Here is a 22,051-nt window from a genome sequence, read left to right as displayed (position 1 = left end):
TTTGTGAGTAGCTTCCCTGGGAACAAGGGCTAAACAAAAATATGTTGGCTGGCATCACTCCTTAGAAAGATATAGCAACTAAGACTACTCTGCCCATGGGTCTGGATCCAAATATAACTATACAAAGCAAGGGCAACAGTCAATGTACTGACCACACTGTACATTCAGACTCACAAAAGCAGGGCGTGTGAAATATAAGGACTGACAAGTTGCAGAAATGCCTGAACTGATGACTTATTTTCAATTTTAGAAAGATCCTCAACTTCTGGATAATGTGACAACTAGAGATCAAAACATGGGAAAGTGCCTAGTTTTGATATTTACGTAATTAGAATCTGCTGGTGTTAAAATCTGCAGCAATAGGATAGCAAATTTTGGCCATGGCAGGTTAAGTCAGCAAGCTAAAAGACATAGCCACTAAAAGAATTCAAAGATGGAGTAGCTTCTTAAGAACCTGGAAAATGGACCATATGCTCCTGAAGGGAAGAATTTAGAGAGCACAAGAGTGCAATATAGAATGCATGTGACTGGCAAAGGTGTGTTCTGTGCTATTTTTAGCCTTATAAAACCATAAATATCAATATAAAAGACTTTCCTCACCAGACCTCTACATCAAATTCACAAAAATATCATGTGCATGATCCAAATGGTCTATGCTGATTTTAACAAAGCCAAAAGCCTGGAGCATCAGATCTCACATCACTCTGGATCTCCCTGTTTGGACAGTGCAGAGTTGTTCATGACACATTTAGGTACCAATAAACATAACAGTTTTTGAATGGTGTGCAAGTTATTATAGTAGTATATTTCTAGTGACTGATTTGAAGGGAAAGAAACAGGAAAATGGTAGAAGATTAATTTTCTGGCTTGAATTCACTTGGGTAAAATGCAGGAAATATTTCCCCTCACTATTTAAGCATACAGGGGCAAATCAGAATATTTCAGCTACCATTAGAGCATACCTCAGCACCAAAGTCAAGATTTCCTACCATGGCAGTAAAAAGCATTGTCTATGAAAATGATTAATCCACAGAGAGAATAAATACCCTGTTCTTCAGTCAAGATATAGCTTCTGGCATGCACAGCTTCTAGAAGAGATGCAAAAAACTCGTCCCATATACCCCCTAAAGCAGGCAATGCTTGCTGTTGCTTGTTGCAATTGGACAGCAATATTCAACATCGCTTTTAATCTGGCTTCACACAGGAAGAGTTGAATTTAATTAATATGAACCAAACAGAAATGTTTCCATTAAATGCACATTATATTGCTCAATATTTAATATTCTGAGTAATTTTGAAATGTGCCAGGAATAGCAAAGCTCATTTATTTAGCATTTGTGCTGTTAGACAAAATACATACATACATACATATATATATATATGTGCACAACTGAACTAAATTGAAACACTCTTCTTTAAATAGCTATACACTCCTCTCTTTGCATCTATGCTAAATTCCTGACTATGTTAATCTAATTTTATAGAGGACTTAGTATTGGTCATTGATTTATAGAGATAAACTCAGCACTTGAATTGATAAAAAAAAAAACAGGTGGGATGTGGGTCTGCCTGCAGCTGAAGGCAGCTGGTGGTGTCTTAAAGGTGAGCTATTGCCCACCAAGCACAATGTGCATGAGAAGGGAGAAGCTGTGCTGCTGCTTCCAGGCGAGACAGAATTTCTAGTTTCACAGATTTTAGAAACCAGAGCTCTCTAAGGGTCTCGGTTGTAAGGAATCCACTTTAATTCCAACTTATCCCACACTCATTCACTACTTCTGCTATGGTGCCAGGAAAAATTATAGAGGAACTGCTAAAGGAGCACTGTACCATCAGGAGATTCTCCTAATGCCCAGTTCCCTGAAATAATTGTACTATTAAATGACTAGTGTCTTGTTGCATTGCCAACCCCTCTTCTCCTCTCTTCCCTCCTCTCCTCCCTCCTCTATTTTATCTTCTCTTGGTCATTAGCCTTTTTATTCATCACTTTTTATTGACCATAGCAAAAATCCATAGGCTTTTTCCAAGTGTGCAAAAAATTTATAAAAGTGTTTATTCATGTCTCTTAATGACAGAATTGTCCATCAGCTGTTCTGCTTGTTTTCCTGGGGTACTCCTATTTTCTCTTGGCCAACATCAAAGTCCTCCAAAAATCAACATATGGCACCCACAAATTACTCACATTCTTTACTGTTTTCTTCATTTAGATTAATATTCCTGTCCAGGTTCCATTTAAGGATTGTTTATGGATTGCCTCCTCTTTGACATTTCTGTTTCCTATACTTAGACTGACAACAGCTACTCACTACAGGAAGAGTGTCAGGTCCATGTTACACTAGAATACCCCTAGAAACTCAGAATGATGAGCATAAAAGCCTACATATATCTGACAAAATCCAGAACAGAACAATAGCTCTGCTATTCCAAAACATGTTTTTGACACCATGGTGAGCACTGTTACCCTGAAAAAAATATTGTAAAATATCCCATGTTTTTGGCATTTTGTGCAAGTATTTTGGAATCAGTTTATACCAGGATTTTCTGCCCATTAGGAAATGTTTCATCCACACATTCTGTGGGGTCAGAGTCTTGTCTTTGCCACATTGCATTTTCCAGAAGTTTTACTAGACTAACAGAATTCCCTTTTGCTTCTCTCTAGGGTGATTTGGGGGATTTTAAATTTTACATGTAAGTGCTCATCTTCTTCGGATATGTTATATTCAGCTAGAATGCCAGGGAGCAATCACAGTGACTTTCCTATTTCTTTCAGGTACAGCTTTGATTATTGTCTTTCAATTGAAACCAGAGCTTGGGTGAGTAGAATTCTTCTAAAACAATTGTAGTAAAGAAATGGCATCTCTTATTTCAGGGGCTGTTTGTTGATTGACTGCACTTATTCAGTGGTTTCATCATGATTTCATTGCCCATCTGGAGTGCTTGGTTGCATCTTTCCAGTCTAATTTTGCTCCTTATCAGTGTTGCTCTGCAGCTGACTCTATAATCCAGCTGGTATCAAATTAGTCATTGATCTAATAGCATAGTTGCAAATATAGCAATTGAATGCCTGGCAGCCTTCTGCATTGCTAGAACACTGAGAATCTTTAGATTTGCTTAAGCCACATTACAGGTATCTACTTCTTCATTAAAACCTTAAATTCTCAATGGTTTCAGACACTATATTTTAATTTCAAAGGTAACTGTGATATTCAATCTGGCTATCTGCCTCTTTTTTGTCAAGATCATTTCTATTTCTACTTTTTCTGTTGCCTGTTACCTTACATATATTGCACTGAAATGCCAACATTTTCAGCCAGTCTCCATCTGCCCTGCTTCATGGGTTCTTTCAACTTTCATCTATGTGTGTGTTCTGCTCTTTTTGTTCTGGCACTTCTCTGGATAGTTCTCCCACTGTATGGAGACACATATTAGATTGGTTTTACCTTAATGTCTTCCCTCTGAATGGGAACTGTGTATTTCACAAGTGATCCTGGCAAAGAGATACAATTAAGAAATGTTTCATGTCTACAGTTACACATGGTTGCTCTAGTTCCTGGCACCTTATCATAGCCTCTTTTTTTGTTTCTGGTTTTGGTTAAGAAAACTCTTTATAGCTTTTAATTTACTTTTTATTATTTGTATTCCTCTGACCAGTTCTTCTTAGAGGCTAAACATTAGATACTCTTGCTTAAAAACTAAAATAATAGCAATGAAAATTTTTAGACAACAAAATGTCATCACATGACTGTCCACTTCTGACCTCAGATGGTGTTTAATTGGTCTTTCAATGCATGATAACAAGCTTAGCGTTCTTAGGGATGATTGTTCTTCCACCGAAGTAGTAGACACATTAGAATGTGTCTGGATTAAGGCCATCAAAAAATAAGCATGTTAGTCTCAATACATGTACATCTTTAAAAAGTTACAACTTTAAAAAGTTATATATCTAGAGTAGCCTATTTTGAGAAAAAGCAATGGGTAAAGCAGAGATAATCAAACTCTAGTGCAATATCTGCCAAAATCTGGATGTATCACAAATGAGTTTCAAATTGGAGTACTGCATAAGCATTATATAGTGGTACAAAAAATATTCTCTTTTTATGACATCAGAATGAGTGAGTGGTAAATTTAGAGAGTCTGATCTTCATAGCCTCTTTATCCAATCAGTGGAGAAAGAGGTAAGAGAGAAAAGGGTTTTCCTGAAAATATTTCAGAGTACTTAACAAGCTTCTGCTCTGTATTACCCCTTAGAGAAAATTCCTCATGATAGGGACTGGTCTGCTTTGCTCCCATAGTAAACTATGACTCCTTGTCCCAGTGTATTACTGGGGAAATGACAACCTCTCCACGGTTTTCCCTGCAGCTTCTGCCACAGCTGGCGCATGTCCTTCACATCTGTAATAGCACCCGTTGTTCCAGAACAACAGGATGTGAAGGGTTCTACAGCTCTTCCCCCCCAAAAGCATCTCTTCACAGAGCCAACTTTGACATTTACGGTTTCATGATCTCTGTAATTCTATAGCAACCATGTTTTCTGCAATACAACAGCACCCACAACCACAACACAACCACAAGTATTTCACACTGGCCACAGGAGTAGGCCACAGCCTGCCCTAAGTCTCCACTGGACCTGATGCAGCCACAACTGCAAAAATGATGAATTAAATTACAGTGATTGCTTATTTTAACTTGTTAGAAAGAGAAATTTGGACAAAATTCTGTAGCTATTTTAGTACAATATATTAAAAGTCACCGAACCTTAAGTATGTAAAAGGGTTTCAAATATATACACATAAATAATTTATATTGATATTTTACATATTTTCAATATATAAATACAGTATACCATATATATTTATAAAAATAAAAATACAATATGTATACAAATAAAAATTCAGGAGATTATAAACTGGTACACTTCACTGCAACTTATTTTTTATCATTTAGACATAAATTCATTGTATATATTACCACTGAAAGTTTATGGAGACTTAGTGAATTTAGGTTTCATATAGAAAACCTGCCAAAAAGCTATTCTGTGGTCATTTGTTTTTTGTTTATTTTTATAAAAGAAATATTACAGTATTGATTATTTTTGAGGTATACCGATGAAGAGTAATTCCGAAAGAAAATAGTAGTTCCTGTATTATGTTTATGAAGCAAAACAACATGGATAAACCCTGTAGTTCCTATGAGTTAAATAAAAATTATATTTTCTCCTGGACTATGATGTGGAAAAATAGGGAAGTGCATTAAAAATTGGCAACTAACTTGAGGAACTGAGTAATAATAATATTGCCACCTATGATTTTTGCTCCTATGATATTTTTATCTCCACTGCTTTAAAACAGATGGATACACCAAACTGCTAAAAAAAAGCAGTATCATGTCCACATGCAACTTCAAAAATCATGTTGTCATTGTGTTATTAACATTCCTCATTTTATCTTATTTCAATATATTAACTGGAGAGTCCAGTGGAAGGCAGCTTTAAGGTCTCACTGCTTAGGACCTTATCTTGCTATTTAATAGCAGCAAGGACACAAACACAGCGCATGTGGAGTTGACTAAGATGCTTGACGTGATGACTGTAAATTGTCCACGTTTTGCAGCTGTAGTAAGGAATGGTGATGACAGCTATGTGGTACACATTTACTTTTGTTTGAAGTTAAATGCCTCTTTCATTCTAGACACACTGCTTTAATATCCAAAAAGCTGTGCTGGTTTTTGCTACAAGCTCAGTAAATACTGCATTGCTACAATGTGAAGTTCATCGACAACATCATGCTGGGAAGTGGAAGAAACCCACTTATTCTTGGGAAATGCATGAAGCCACTTCTTGCAGAAATACAGACAGTCTGCTCTGTAGAAGTTACAACACTGTCTGTAAAAATGCATGCTTACATTTGAAATATATTGTGAAAGAAACCAAGAAAATGTAAAACTATTTTTCATTCTTTTTGTATTCAATTTCTAGATGTTTTAATTCTGTAGATGTGGCAATCAATATTTTCCTATTGTAATTATATAAGACATTAAAACTTAACATTTCTCTGGTTTAAGTAAGAATTTTCCCAACAATATTTATATTTTCTGCTTTGAAAAATAACAAAATTTGACAGAATTAGCAAGGAATTTAATCCTATTACATGAACCTATGAACCACTGAAGAATGAACTAGTTGTTATAGGATGGGTCACAAAAGAATTTTTACTCTGTTCCCCAGTGCAATTGAAGTGAAAATACTTGTGCAGAAAAATGTAACCAATTTCGTCACCCCTTGTAATAAGAGAGTGGAAAACTTTGCTGTGTCAGGTCCTGAACTCATTTAGTTAACATCGTAATAGCAGTCAGACTTTTACTGCTATTTGGTATATCATGTATTTTTGAGACCTCTCATAAAAGCATGATTTCCCTACCTAGTGTAGAAAGTCACAGAGATTCTTAATCTGCTGGGGGAAAAAAATCCATCTTAGCACATGGAAATTACTGAACTTTGTGAAGAACAGTAACTGAAGCAAGTTTTGTGCAAAGTAATTTTAAAATACATGACAGTTAAAAACACACTGTAAGAAGCAAAGATTAACTTCCATTGAGACATTTATCAATCCATGTATGTAGACATAAGTACAGACATAGTATTATCTATGTAATAAACATGGTATTGTTAATGAGTATCTCTATGGACATTATTTAGTAGAGCAATCCTTCCTTTTTTTTTTTAATGTATACTTTTTCAGATAAAATAAAAGCTTTCACTTTGGGACATAATTTGCTAATAGGATTAAAGTAATTTTTCATAAAGGTGGTGATTTTTGCAAGGTAGCCTAAAAGTTGATTAGCAAACTATAATGACTATTCTGATTGCAATTAAAAAGCCCTTGCAAATGGGTCAACACACCTAAGCGCTATCTTCAGTCATTTAGATTTTAACATCATGGTTATTACTTATTATCAGGCTGCACAATGAGATATTGATTACTTTTAACCTTTAGAGCTCAGAATTCAGGAAAAGTCGAGGTACTAGCACAGCCTGCCTTTCCTGTCTAGTAAACTTATGGCCTTTAGTGGAATTCTAATGATTGCTATTGGCAAAGCAAAACTGAAATTAGTTTATTCTTTTGGCTCATGCAGAAATGATGACATGCCTAAAAATACTGCATGCATAACAGATTTGTAGTTACTCCCTACAAGGGACTCAATCCTGAAGTGTGCTGAGAGCTTCCTGTAAACTGACAACCATTTTCTTCTCACTAAAACTGAGTGTTTTAGCAACTCCACGCAGACACTGATGGGATACCAGACAGAGAGAAAGCACCCTGGACTGTGCAGAATATGCAGCTTAGGAGAAAATATCTTCACATTTTATACTTTACAACCAATCCCCTAAGCATATTGTTCAAATATATAACTCTGCAGGCTGTTAATCTTTTAATAAGTTTTTTTAATATGGAAAATCTACTTGAAATAAAGACTGAACTGCAATGCAGCTTCAGTAGGTATGTGGAACTTGCTTTAAATGGAACAAAGTAATCCAATTAAATTAATCTGGTTTACAAGTTAAAATGATACGAAGAACATTAATTGATCCTTATAGGCTGCTGCTATTTGAGCTGTCTCTCTGTTTCTGCAGCATTTGGAACCGCTTTGCACATTTGTATCCTCTAACAGCAGCGAACTCAGGCCCCCAGTTCAAGAGAATTATGGGCAAGAGAAACATATAACTCTTATGTGTTAGATTAATTTGCAGAACACTTGGCATTTTATTGCCAAGTAGTCAAATTGTTCCAAGTTGTTCCGGAAGGTTGTTATTAATAGTATGTTTTCTGAGGAAAGTTCTGTCTACTTTTGGAACTGCATTTCTGTTGCCAAGGAAACTCCTTGAAGCACAGCATTCTAGGAGCACACTGCTGCTTTTGTTTGCCAGTATCCTATTCATATCATCTAAGTAAGCACTTTACATACTTTAGCCTCCAGTTTCAAATGTTGAAGTCTTTATGTATTTATATTACCACGTTAAATATAGTTTGTGCTTCTTTTTAAACTCAGGGACTCTTGCAAGATTATTTTAACAGTTGCATTTAAGAACAGTTTTTTGTGGTTTTTTTTTTTCACAAGTTTGCAATAAATTAGTTTTAATTTGAATAATAGCTCCATAGGTTATAGCACTAGTCCTTAAGTGTTAATTATCTTTTCACTCTGAAATTAATGTAGTCATTTCCTACTGACTCCTCTACACCATTATTGAAGTGCTGAGGAAAACATGTCATTGAGTTCTGAGCCAGAACTGTTGTTGTGATTAATCCTGGTCACATGGCCAATCTCTGCCAAAAGGAGATCACTGAAAAAAGGTGACAAAGACAGTGATTTCCTGTCAGCAAAGAGTACGACAGGGCTGTCTAGAAGTGATGCAAATGAGGGAAACTTTCACCACGGTTTGTTTGATCCACTCCGGGCCACAGCACACTGAGCCCGCGAGAAAAGCACAATGGAGCAGCAGCACACCCAGAGGAGGAAATTAACTGCACCTTCCAAGCAGGGATAGAGCTTCCAGCAGGGAAACAAAAATTGCTGGGAGATTTTTTTCCCCCTCAACTTTTTTTGAAATATATCCTTAGTTTTTGATGTACATTTTTGTGTTATTTAATACACTGGACCACTGCCCCTTGATGAAAGAGCTCAGCAGTTAACCTGTTCAAAAGCTGTACCAACTAAATGCTTTCAAAATCTTTGCACTACTACATATGGATCTTTTTCCCATCTATCATAATCGTTGCTGAAGAATTATTAGTTAAAGACTTATGACTTATGCAATTTGCATTACAACCACCATACACTGCTTGTAATCAGAAAAAAAATATTTATTTTATTTGATATTTTGAAATGCTTGGTTAATTTTGTTCTGAACCTACTAATGATTTTAACAATCATACTGTACTTATTTAAATAGGGTTTTAATCTAACACAATTAAGTTTTGCAATTAATCTTCAGAGGAAAATGGAAAGAATTATCATTAACTTTTCTGCTAGTATACTTACTTCTAATCTCGACAGTTCTCGTAAATACTGATTTGCTTCATTTTTGAACATTCCAGGTACAGAATCACTCAAGTTCCTACTAAAGGGCTAATTAGCAGAGTTTAAATTCTTTGGGTTTGATCCTCCAGTAACAGCATATGAATACAGCTGAAGTCAATGCAAGTTCTGTGTACTTAGAGCTTATAAGATCAGGCTCACATGCAGTAGATTAAAATGAAATAAACATTATACATTTGGTATCAAAATGAGCTGTTATAGAAGTAAAAAGAAGTAAGAATCCAAAACATGGAAATGTTCTTTTTAATTTTTTCTTAATTAATAGATAAAGCATTAGAGGAAAAATAAACTGTCATCAATTCATTCTGTTACTGCCATTTTATCAAACACTAGCTGATTTTCAATATCATTAGCTAGTTTAGGGCTATAAAGCAGAATCATTTAGGTCTAAGTTCTCTTTTCTTTTAAATCTATGAACTGAAATCTAGGAAGTCTAGAGAAAGTAGTATATTCATATTCAGTATTATAAAAATATGGCTATGTTGTTACTATTATAAGGGCAAAATAAAACCTAGTTAAAGAGAGATAATAGGGATCCTAGTAAAAAAAAAAAAACAACCAACTATGAAGTTCCTGGAATATTAGAATTATTAAAAAAAAGAAGAAATTAGAATATTATGAAAAAAAGCTTAGAGTTGACTTAAGTGTATATTGTGTCTGCAAATAGATACTGTAAAAATACTCTAACCATGAAATATATTTCATTTTCCTATATACAATATTAGCGTGTATATGTTTTGTTATGCTGCTTTAATGTATGCTTGCCCCTTCTGAATTACCTGTTTCATCATTGCTCCTTCCCATTCATAGACTCCTTAGGGGCAATGATTACTGTTGGTAATAGTGATACCACAGCAGGTTCCCTGGCAGGGGCTGCTTGCTGAGCTGGCTCTGAGCTGCAATTACTTGTCAGCTCAGCAACCGAGAAGAGAGATATGTGGTTTTAGGAGAATCCACGGAAATGCAGAGAGTGCAATTAGCAGGTTCACATTTGAAGCTGTAATTGATAAAGAGAAACCAAAGCAAGACCTGTGTTTTCATAACACCCCACATCATTGAGGAACTCTGGCTACAATAGCTGCCTGGCTTTCTGTCCCTGCGGACCAGAACGGCTGCGCTCTCTGGGAAGTGCAGGCAATACTCACGAGCACTCGACCATTCAAAATAAAATGGGTGTCACCACTGATTAGAAGAGAGCTTTACTAGGCTAGTTTTATAAAACTATTAATACTTTTTTTGAGGACATGATTCATTGTCACAAAATCTCTAAAATTAGGGATAGTAAAGAGCTAGTGATTTACCTGATCTTTACTTTGCTAGTGCAGAATTGTTTCCTCAATTCCATTAGCTAATGTTGTCCTTTGTGTACTTTTAAATGTCTGAAATTATCGGGCTTTCAACACTTTCAGAGGTTGTTCATTGTCATGTTGGGGGCTTGTTGTTTTGTTTTCTGTTTTGGTTTGGTTTTTTGAAAGAATGATCGTTCTAAATGCAATGCACTTAAGATTTTTGCATTACCTCAAGTATTTCTCCTGCTTTGTGGACGCTTCTCAGTCATCTCTGTGCAAACTCCACACTTCTAGTTAAGGCTTTTGTTCAGTCCTTAAAAATTTGCTTGCTGCTCTTACTAGAAAGGGAAATGCAGTGAATATTCACTGCAAGAGGGCAAGGAGTATATTTCTACCTTTGTTCTAGGGGTTTTGTAGCAGTTTTGAGATGGGGGCTCTTAAATCTGGTACAGTAGCCTTTAACCTCCTAGCAGAAATTGCAGGACAAATAAGCTGCCTCTTCTTTGGAATCAGTGCTGGTTTGTCTCTGCTGTACAGGCTGCAGACTCAGCTACTCTATCATACAAACTTTCTGCTTTCAGAAGTGTCATGCTTATCACAGTTCAGAATTTCATAATATTAAGAAACTATTCCCATTTTGCATATATAATATTACCCATTTTCCACCATATTGTACTGCACATATTATTAAATTGTTGCCCTTTTATACTCTTCTCATCATGCACTATTATCTAAGCCTTACCATCTATAATTATTCTTAGGGGTTACATTTGGAAATAAGAAAGGGAAGTATACTAAATAGGATCTAAAATACTTGAACTGGCTGCTTAATCTTTGTTCCTTCTCATATGGATGGATGGATTGCTACCTTAAGATTTATGTTTATCAATTTATTTTTTTTTAATATAGGACAAAAACTAGCAGTTAAATTATTCATGATAGAAGCTGGCTTTATACAGACGGGCACTAACTACCAAAACACCTTATTTTAGACTCACAAGAAAATCTTTACTCATTTCTGACTTGTTTATTTCTGAGCCTGGCCAAGGCAAGGTCTGTTAATGGGTGATTAAGTCTGATGAAGCACTTACAATGTTAGGAAAAAGACAATAGCTAAAATAAAAAATAATTGTCAAAGCAATTGACAAGGCCAGTGAATGAAGCTCGAAGACTAAAATAGTTTGGATCCAAACTATATTTGCATTATAAATATATTTTAACTCACATGACAGGCCCTTCTTACTGGGTATTTTAAATAGAATAGCTAAAATAAGAAAGAATAAAATTCAAGGAGACTATCAAGAAAATAGGATGCCAAAGCAAGAAAAAAAAAATTTTACTTAAGAAATTATCAAATCATGCAATCATAGAAGAAAGAGAACAACTTCTATTTGACCTTGAATGTACCATTTATTTGATAAGAAATAAAAAAAAAAAGCTAGAGGGTAGTTGTTTCTTGTCATTATAGTGTTGCTGATTCTGTGGTTAGTTATTAATTTTATTTTTTATGATTCACAATCTGGTCTTTGAAATATGCCATATGCTCAAAGCAATTCAAGGATGACAACTGTCAGAATTACTCCAATAAAAATTGCCTAAATGAGGAAGATTTACTGCAGCCTGATATTTCTATCAAAAGCCCCGCCTTCCCCCCCACCCCCACCCCTCAGACCCATAGCTCATCAGACACACAGTGAAGCCTGAATCAATTTTAGGATCAAGTCACACATTTTGAGGCAGTTCTTACAAGTATTATCTATCTAAAAGAAATGATAAATCTTTTTGGGTTAAGGTTGCTATGGCAAATAAAAGAAACCATATGTATCTGTATGTATGTGTATGTACATACACATATACGTACACACAGACATATATACACACACATATATGTACATATATATATATATGCTAGAATTAGACTCTATAGCTTCACCCTACAAGTTCAAAATCATGTTGCTCAAATCACAACCAAGTGTGAAGACTTAACATGACAATGTCTACTTTATTTATAACTAATAAAAACTAAATTGGAAGAGTCCTGTATCCTGGCAGCAGCAAACCAAAATCAAGGCAAATGTCTTTCTTCCCAGATGAGGTCTGAAAGGTGGATAAAAATCCAGCTGAAAGCTCCAATCAAAACACATTTTGTTAAAAGTTCCCATTTCATTTTTTCCTTCATTTTGTTTCAGTCTATTTATTAATGCAGTTTCATTTATTTCTATTCATCTTGAAGACAAATCTTTGTCCTTCTATAGAATTACACCAAATAGAATGTGATAAAGGGAACTTTCTCGCAATTATGATGTCGGTGCAGCCTGTCAGTGCACAGGGGATGGAAATGAGGTTGGGGACAGGGAAGGGAATTCTAATAGACACCATGATACATACAATGAACGCAGCGATATCCTGTGAGAGAAAGACTTGTCAAGCTAATCAGATCTTCTATAGCTAGGTAAAGGCAGTAACAGTAGTGCTAACCTTGTAAAGATGCTGCTGCTGCTCCTCTGACATCATCAGGTCATGGCTGTCCATCACAATGGATTCCATGTCAATCAGCCAATCCCAGAGCTCCTGGTATTCTGAATCAAAGTCCAAAAGGCTGTAGATAAGGAACAAAATGTATTATGCATAATACTGTGTAGTTGTTAAAATCTTGTATTAGAATAATATATTCTTGAAAACTCATGATGTTCCAAGTTATATTTCTAAAGAGACATTCTGTATTTATACAGTGTGGATGAAAATGAAAACTGAAATCCAATTTAAGCCAGTGCCATGACCTAAATTCAGCAGCTGATGCCAAATCCTGACAACTGTTGGCATACTGCATTTGTTTAAAAAATTTTGAAATATAAATCCCCTATAGGTGTTGTTTAATTATTTTTACAGCACTGGCTTCATATTGAGCAAATTTTGCAACAATCACCTTGATATAATTCAAATGAAAATAACATCTACATCAAAAAATTACTCAATCCATTCAGCCATCCCTCTGCTGTCTATCTGCCTACCTTTGTAAATATCCTACATTTATTTTCATGGATGAGTAGCTAGCATTTCAACTTAACGCCTAAAGATAGGCTTGAGTGAATATGGTAAGCCAGTGAGAACTAAGGCCAGATACAGTATTAGACAGGTGTTCCCTACAGACATGTAAGAAACAAAGGTAAGGACAGGAAGTCAAAACAATGAATCCTTGAATAGCCAGCAATCATTAAAATTCAAAGGAGGATCACTACGGTTTTCAACAAAATAAATCATTAGAATAAGGAGCTTAAAAGGATTAATGTGATTCTCTATTGAAAGCCTAGTGAATAAGTAAAGCATAGATTCTTCTAAAACACTGTGATACAAGACAGAAAGTACATGCTGAAAAACTGCACATTCGTCAAATAGATACCTCTTGAAAAGGGATCTTCAAATTTGCAAAATTGGAATTAACAAAAGCCTTGCCAGTAGTATCAAAAAACTCCCATACTGATCAAAGAATAGTGTATGTTCCACTAAAGCTAATTTCTCCAACTTTTTAAACAACTCCATTAAAAAAATGAGCAGTGTTTCAACAGAGAAACAATAAACTAAACACACTTTTAATGTCATTAGTACTATTGCAGTTTTATTTGTTATTAATTAGAGTACCACGTGTATGGTAATTTTGAAAGCTTACAGATAAAGTTGTGACAAGTAGAACTGTCCTTGCTCAAGAAAGCAGGCAAGAGAGAAGAAAGCATTTGCCTTCTGTGGTATTATTTTCAATGAATTGACAACAAAGAAAGTATTGTATAATGCACAAGCACTGATTCCTGCTTCTGAAGTAACCCTCTAGTTTAATTCACTGTACTTAGTATACTTTTACTCAATAATTTATGAGGTGCACTTACTTAAAACTACTTGATGTCCTGAGAAGGTAAGCAGTGTTACCATAAAGAAAGAAGAGCATGCACAAAAGTTCAGGTTACTATTACTGAAATATAAGTCTCACTTGGAGTTCAGGGCTTTTTTCCTGTTTCAGAAGTTATTTGACTCAGATATAATTTGAAAACTAAAAGAACACTAAACTCCATTTTGTATTGTATATTTGGCAGTGTTACTGAATCTTCAGCCCTTCCTCAGAAAGCAGTATTACCATTCTGCATCTTCAGTACCTACTGCTCTTTTTCTTCTCTTCCATCTTATCCCAATATTATTCAAAGACATAAAACTGACAGGCGGTTATTAAAACATATGTTCTATAACAGAAGATGTTAGATTTCATAACCTGAAAATTGATACAGATTCAGTTGACTTGGATGGTTTGTACCAGTGAAAATCCTAAATTAATACATGAAGATGATGTGAAACAAAGCTTATGTAGAGAATGGCATGGGATGCCTTTGGAAAATGCATTAGGAGGTGGACTCGGATTTCTCTATAATAGGCAAGAGACCTGCTGGATCCAAACACCTGCTTTGTGTCTAAAGATCCACATCTTACTTACAGTCCAAATTGGTCCATTTATTTGTATTGAAATGAACCAATCCTTTAAAGAAACAGAAATGCACTTTTCTTTGACCTTTATAAAAAATGGATAAGCACTAGAAAACAGCTGACTATTTTGATTTCAAAATAATAATCTAAACAGGAACTCAACCCAAAACCAAGAGTGAGAGAAACAGGATTCACTGGAAAAAGCCCAGGAAAGGATACAAGACAAAAGAGATTTGGTTTTCTTCCCCATAGTTTATATAACGTACTTATTCTCCCTTTTTTTTTGGGGTTGTTTTTTTTTTTTTTTTTTTGGCTGGTTGGGGGTTTTTTATTTTTGTTTTTGAGGAGGTTTTGGGGTTTTTTTTTGTCTGTTTTGGTTTTGTTGTTTTTTTTTTTGTTGTTGTTTTCTGAAGTAGAGTTAATTAATCTAGACGCGTTTTCAAGCAATTGTCTATGGTAGTTATTTGCCTGAGCCTGAAGACAGAGAAGTCTACAGAGCATCATCAATATTTTTAAAATATGTTTGCAATACTTTCAGTGGTTTTAGAATATCTCTGATATATATTTTTAAAAACAGATTTTTTAAAAATTAATGTCTTGCGTCTAAATGAATGAATTTAGTGATCACTATTAAATTACTGTTTGGAAGAGGATGCAAGTACTAAGCCACTAAAAAGATATTCAGAAAAATCAAGAAATTGTAGGACTAGAGAGACATCAAGATTGAAACGTATCTGTCAGTATTTCTGGGGTGCATTCAATATTTCTTTTTTAATCAGAATCTACTTTTCCTGAGCTTAGCAGATCTTTCTTTTATATTGCCACAGGCAGGACCAGGGAAAGCATGACTTCTGAAATACTGATGTATGTCAAAGATGCAATTATCATAGAAAAGATCCAATTTTGGCTGACTATATGAATCCACCAAACTAAAAAAGGAATAAATTAATTCATCTGTTTATTGAAAAAGAAAAAAAATCCTCTATTAGAAGTACCCAAACACTTCCAACAAAAGTGCTATAATATTAGTTAAAGGGCAGGCAAAAACTGCTTCCTTGATGAAGTTTGTTGGTTAATAAGCTAAAACCATTAGCTATGTAATAAATAAAATTACATTAAGAAGTATATTTTGTCTTGGTAAAACAGGAATCAGATATGCAGAGTTGCATGTCTAATCCCTTGAACCCTAAACATATTTCTTAAAATGTGGACACCAATTTATTATTTTGAATGAAAATTCATGAGCACCTTTCTCATGAGAAAACCAGTTCGTCTGTGGCATTAATAAATAAAAAGGAATGTGAAGCTATTTCCATCAGCGTTTTTCCTATGTTAAGCATGCACTTCCAGTTTGTAGTATTTCTTTGATGGCATATCTCACATGGCATTTAGAAGTACTGTAAACACACCTACCAAAAAATTCAGCCAGACAAAATGTCCCTTCAAGTTTCTGGGTCATAATTTTTTGGAACTCTTTTCACATGTTTTTATTAGGGAGATGTAGGAGAACTCAGAGTTATCACCTTAACAGTTTTAAACCTTCCCTATGTCCGGCACATACTTAAAGCCCTCTCCTCTCTAATGCATTTCTTTCAAAGTCTCATGCATGAAGGCCCAATACCCACTGATGACAGGACCTTAGGATCTGGTTTTCATGCTGTACTATAGTGGTGTCCATACCTTCCAATAGGACCTGAACGCACTAGTCTCCAGTTTGGAGGGGATACAGTATTTCCAGCCCAATTTGCACCTGCCCTAAACATTTTGCACTAAACATTTTGCACTAAACTACTCTCAGTTACCTCTTACCTCCTGGCTAGCTGGTGTTCTCCTGCAGTGGATATTCATTCTTTCCTCTGTCACTTTGGCCATTTTAATGATAATATATTAAAACCTTCTCTATTGCTGTTTTAACAAGATTATTGTTTTACAGGAAATCTTCACTTCCTTACAGACCCACTAGAATAAAACTATTGTGCAAATACTACCCTACCTGTCTCAGTTTAGCTACTTCCTGCACAAAATCATCTCCCAAATCTCCTACACGCACACACACACACACACGTCATATAAAAAATTCTTCATTTAAAATAGCTCTTGTTCTCTCTGTAGACAGTCTTCTATTTACTAGGTCAAACTTCCACAACAGCAAATGGACAGATACCCTAATTTGCGCAAATAGTCCCATCTCTGTAGAGATCTCTGTCTCTAGTTAGGTCATGCTACTGTGGAATTTCTTTCCATGGTTTTTATGCAGTAAGGAAATGTTGCACCAATTGTATTTTTAAGTAGCTGAAAGGTATTTCAATTTTTTTCAACACAGCATCTCAGACAGGTTCAACTAAAAGTTTTCCGGTTTAATTTAGTCCCCACTAGTTTCTACAATGGCTGAATAAGGGGTATTATTCTGGTCTGATTCCAGCCCTTTGGGTCCTGAAGTCCCTGTTGAGCCTCTAAGTCCTGAGAGGGCCTTACAGGCCCAGAAAGGTGGCCACAGCACTAAACAGGTTTGAAATAGTAGCAGGTGACCATTTCCAGTTCAAAGCATATAATTAAAAGTGAAAATAAGTGCATTTAAGAAACACTTGATTATCACATATGTTACGTAGAGTTACAAACTGGATTTCTCTGTGAAGCATAAAGCTTTACTTCCCCTGCTTTCAGGAAAATTAAGTGTCTGTTGATGCGTCTTACATGCTCCGCGATATTCCAACCTTATGCTTTGCTCACATTCAGTGATGGCTGCAAAATTAGAAGGTGGTCTTGAATGTCTAGCCCTCAGTGTACTTTTATATACATATACACAAGAATTCTGAACAAATTATTTTTACGGTTGCCACTAGCTGCACTGGCATGTTTGAGAATCTGACAGATTTCTGCATATGTAATCAAGATCTCAGTAATCCTACATAATTAGCCCACATCAACTTTTCTAAAACAGCCATCTTTCTGTATAATAAGAGGGGATGTTTACAAGGCTCATTTATCTTTACAGTTGGTAATTTAATAAAACTGTGTTTCCAAGACCTGAACATTGAGTTAACAATTGGAAAGACGAGTTCTGGAGATAAAGAACTCAAGAACACCTTTGTCAATTACTTTTCTTGCATAGTAAATTGCAGGGAAAAGTACTTGCCAGTTACAAAGAAACTTCTATCAGGATGAGGCCATCCCCAGACAATGAGCACTAGTTGGGTCCTTTGACCCGCTTTTGGCCTACACTATTATGACCCCACAGGTAGGTTTTTCTATGTTCATTTTGGGGCACTAGTGGTTAGAAGATATGGTTTTCAGAAGACCTTAAAGAAAAAGTCTTCTTCCAGAATTATAGGTTTCCTTGATTGTGAAAAAGAGAGGGAAGCAAGAACTCCTTTGAGCATATTCCAGTGATTAATATGTTCAAAATATTAAGATAGAATGCTTTTGAATGCACACTTTTATATATGATATACATGTGTGTATTTGTGCTAACATTAATTAAAAGAAAAAACAAGTAAAGGAAAAACAGTCTAAAAAAGGGAAAACAGTTAAAATAAATTTTTTCTTGAAGTACAAAAATCTGTGTATTTGAACTGGAATTGAATGGCTTCATATTCATATTTCTTAGTCACTAGGAGAACAATGGTTATAGAGATCTTGCAAAGATGAGATTTCACTATCAAGATTCTTCATTGGAAGATGTTAAGAAATCAAATAGTATGAGGCTGCTAGAGGAGAAAACCTAAAGAAAAAGGACACAATGCATTTTTTAAAATCCAGGTAACAGCTTACTATTAGATATTAGGTGTTCCTATGAACAAACCATCACTCAGATAAATTATCCAGAACCCATTATTTTTGCATCCATATATTTAAAAAAAAGAGAGCAATAGAAACAGTTTTCCCTGCCTCTTGGCCTAGGAAGAAAAATCCTGGTTAACTAGTAGTAAGAAAAAAAATCGTGTAAAAAAAAAAATACCAAACAGATCAGTGAGAATAAAACAACAAAAAGAATAGTTCCCTACCCATTACTTCCCACTGTGTGAACTTTTGACATATCAGCAAACTCTTCCTTTCGCTTGCTACTACTGTTGTACTGCTCACTGTACAGTTTTAAGGACATCTGTTCAACAGCATCTCTTTGTGCTTCCAGATAGCATAGCTGAACCTCAGCCTAGAAAAAGAAAACAAAGAAGGGAAAAAACAAAGCAGAACATTACAAAAATAATTCAGAAAGAATACATTTAAAACAAATATTTTTGGACTGCAACAGTTTTATCAAATTATTCATACCATTAGTTTTCTCCTTGGATGTGATAGTGAAAAAGGCTGAACTGTTAAGTCAGAGAACTACTGCATAATCCCAAATGCTAGAAATGAACTACTGAAGTTTCTATTAGAGAATGTGTTATATATTCCATGAGATCAAATGCTGCATAAAAATGTCTGGACATTAATAAAAAATATATTAGAAATCAAGCACTATGATAGAACAGGTAGATACATAAAATTATATTTCTTACAGGCTTCAAGATTTATGTTGTTAACACACTGTGTTTCATAATTAATGAATGCCATATTGCTATAGATATTTATCCTTTAAATAGTAATTGTAAACAAACCCAAGCAGACTGGCATTTTTCACATTCTCCTTTCCCGTATCTGGCACAGACTGATTACTCAGCAACCTTAATTGCAAGGAAAAAGGCAATAAGTGAGATGTGCTGTTTTCCATCAGACTGTGTCTGTCCAGAAGAATGTGAAATAATATTTGGCATCATAATTTATTGAATAGACACTTTATTTATTGCAGCTGTGGTGATCAGTATTCTTCTGGGGCTCAGAGAACCAGATGACACAAGGATAAAATCTGCTGTTTGCCACACTTGCCCCTAGGAACAGCAGAAAGAACAGAGCATAGAGTAAGTTCAAAAGCACTTTGGGGCTGATATGCCATTGTTTTCTTTTAATATACTTCATTGAAAAAAAAACACATTACAAATTCTGATAATGCTTCAAAAATCACTACTTCTGTGTAACTACATACTTCTATTTCCATTAGGAGTGGAATGACTGTTTAACTATTTTGTGCTATGGCATGTAAATGCAAATGGCACAGAGGAAATTTTGTATAAGGACTCTCCTGTATTTTCTGTTGTGGGAGGCAGGAAAGTAAAGAGTTAATTTGTTTGCTGACAGCACAGCAGAATTACCAATCTGTGAAACAACAGAAGTCATAAAGAGAAAGTAGTGAAAGGGCTAGAGAGAAGGGCAGTTTGTAAAATGTAAGAAAAATGCAAGCAAGTGAAGGGAAACAGGCACTGAAGAATGTCAGCAGGGAAAGTCTGAAAGAAGGTTGGAATGTCTTTATAAGACTGTGGTAATAAGAGTTTCTATATTTGCTTAGGCCTTGCCTTGGTGTATTTTTTGCTGAAAAATAATGTAAGTGATTTGGAAATTCCATTTCCTTTTAAAACTTCTCATTCAAACTTTTATAGCTTTCTCTCTCAGCTGCTTCTTACAGTGAAATTAGTTATGCTTTTCAATAAATCCCAATATGTTTTTGAGAAATTTAAAAACAAACTAACATGCAAGAAAAACCCCCAATAATACAAAAAAAAAAAAAAAAAAAAAAAAAGCTAGCAATTTTCCAAGGAGATAGAAGATAAAAATTTTGACCAGCCCATGCAGGTCTTTCACTGTGTATTTAAATATAAATCAAAACTTTTGTACCTATTTTAAAATAGTGGAAAATTAAACCACAAAAGTTACCAATGAAGAAACATTATCTAAACTAGCTGGAACTGTCCAGTTAGAGTAAAATGTTAAGGTTTGAGAGAGCTATAAAACTATTCTGCTTTCTCAGAAACTATAATTAAAATTGCCATTTTTATAACTCAGAAACAACCAAGGCAGCAAATAAACTGCATCACCTTCCTGTTCCCCTTCCATCCCCAAGAGCATTTTTGTCTGAACTGATAAGCAGTCCACTTCCACAGTATACAGAGATTCCTGAACAAATTTCTTTTTTAGAAGAATTCTTCACCATTGAGGATAGTCTTTCAGCAGAGTATTTTGCATTGTGCATATAAGGCTATGAATGTGTTATTTTAATTTATTCTTACCACAAAGCAGTAATTCACTGCATCATTCTAATTTCCGTTATATACATTGGCATGACACATTCAGTCTAAAGCCCTGTTGTCAGTGACCAGTAAATTTCTAAAACAATTAGATTTATTAATTAAAATCTGTGAGTGTCTTAAGCCTAGAGGAGAAATCTTGTGGAAAACTCAAAGCCAAAAATTCCCTTATTTTCAGGACAGGTTTATAAATCAAGAAAAGTAATTCCTACTTTTTAGCTATGACTTCTGGCTGGAGTTTAGATAGAAGTTTCAGGGTCTTCTTGGCTGTTACTGAAATTGTGTACACAACCTTCCTTATCCCCTCCTACCTCAAGACTCCAAAAAGAGGGAGTAGCCTATGATCTGGAACATCACACATCATAATCAAAACTGACCCCTCAATTGTATGAACACAGGCTATTTCTTAAATAGGAAAACTATCAGAATAATTTTGATAGTTTTTCCCCTTGTATTTTCTAATTCCCCATCCTACAATTTATACTATATTTTAAAATAAAAAATGTTAAAAATAAAGGCAGCAGCTTTTTCACAGGTTGATCATGCCCTGTTCACTTGTAAAAACATTTGTAGGCAATCCAATAATGAATATGGAAAATGGGAGAAGAAAAAGAACTATTAAATAGAACAGTGGGGGCAAGGAAAAGCAGGATGTAAAGGGCAGGTAAATATATGAAGAAGGATAAATAAGAATCCACTATTTCTTCCTTGCAGCTATAAGGCCCTCTTGTACTAAGGATTATGAACTCCATCAACATCATACCCTATGAAGCCTGAATACAATCCAGGTCTGCCACTTCAGAAGTATGATCTCTCTATAAATCAACTATTTTTATTTTTAAACCAAATTTCTATCAACGTTTATGAACAATTACAGCAACTCAAACTCGGACAGAGCAGAGTTTCAGACGCATCTCTCCGATTTCTCTTCTCTATATATTCATCTATCTCAATGTTATACTTAAGAATTTTTTTGTCTCTGTTATACTGATATCAACTGCAAATCCAAAGAGGCTTTGAAGACCTTGAGTAGGTATTGATCAGTTTAAGTCTCAAAAAACTACATTTTACAGAATCTGAGCT

General features: G+C 35.0%; 1 protein-coding gene across 10 annotated transcripts in view; it reads right to left on the bottom strand.

Annotated features, from left to right (window-relative positions):
- The window catches only part of AKAP6 (A-kinase anchoring protein 6), a 269,301-nt gene that overhangs the window by 63,292 nt on the left and 183,958 nt on the right, over window positions 1–22,051 (bottom strand). For all 10 annotated transcript variants that reach the window (XM_031504984.3, XM_031504983.3, XM_085582095.1 and 7 more), the window contains 2 exons: window positions 18,851–18,999; window positions 12,858–12,978 (listed from right to left, as the gene is read on the bottom strand). In XM_031504984.3, the coding sequence (XP_031360844.3) occupies window positions 12,858–12,978; window positions 18,851–18,999 (270 nt within the window). The remainder of the gene's footprint in view (window positions 1–12,857; window positions 12,979–18,850; window positions 19,000–22,051) is intronic.

The sequence above is a fragment of the Lonchura striata genome, chromosome 5, assembly GCF_050655825.1.
Source record: "Lonchura striata isolate lonStrDom1 chromosome 5, ASM5065582v1, whole genome shotgun sequence".
NCBI classification, from domain to species: Eukaryota; Metazoa; Chordata; class Aves; order Passeriformes; family Estrildidae; genus Lonchura; species Lonchura striata.
Note: the sequence above shows the minus strand (reverse complement) of the source record. Positions and strands in the feature narration are given on the sequence as shown.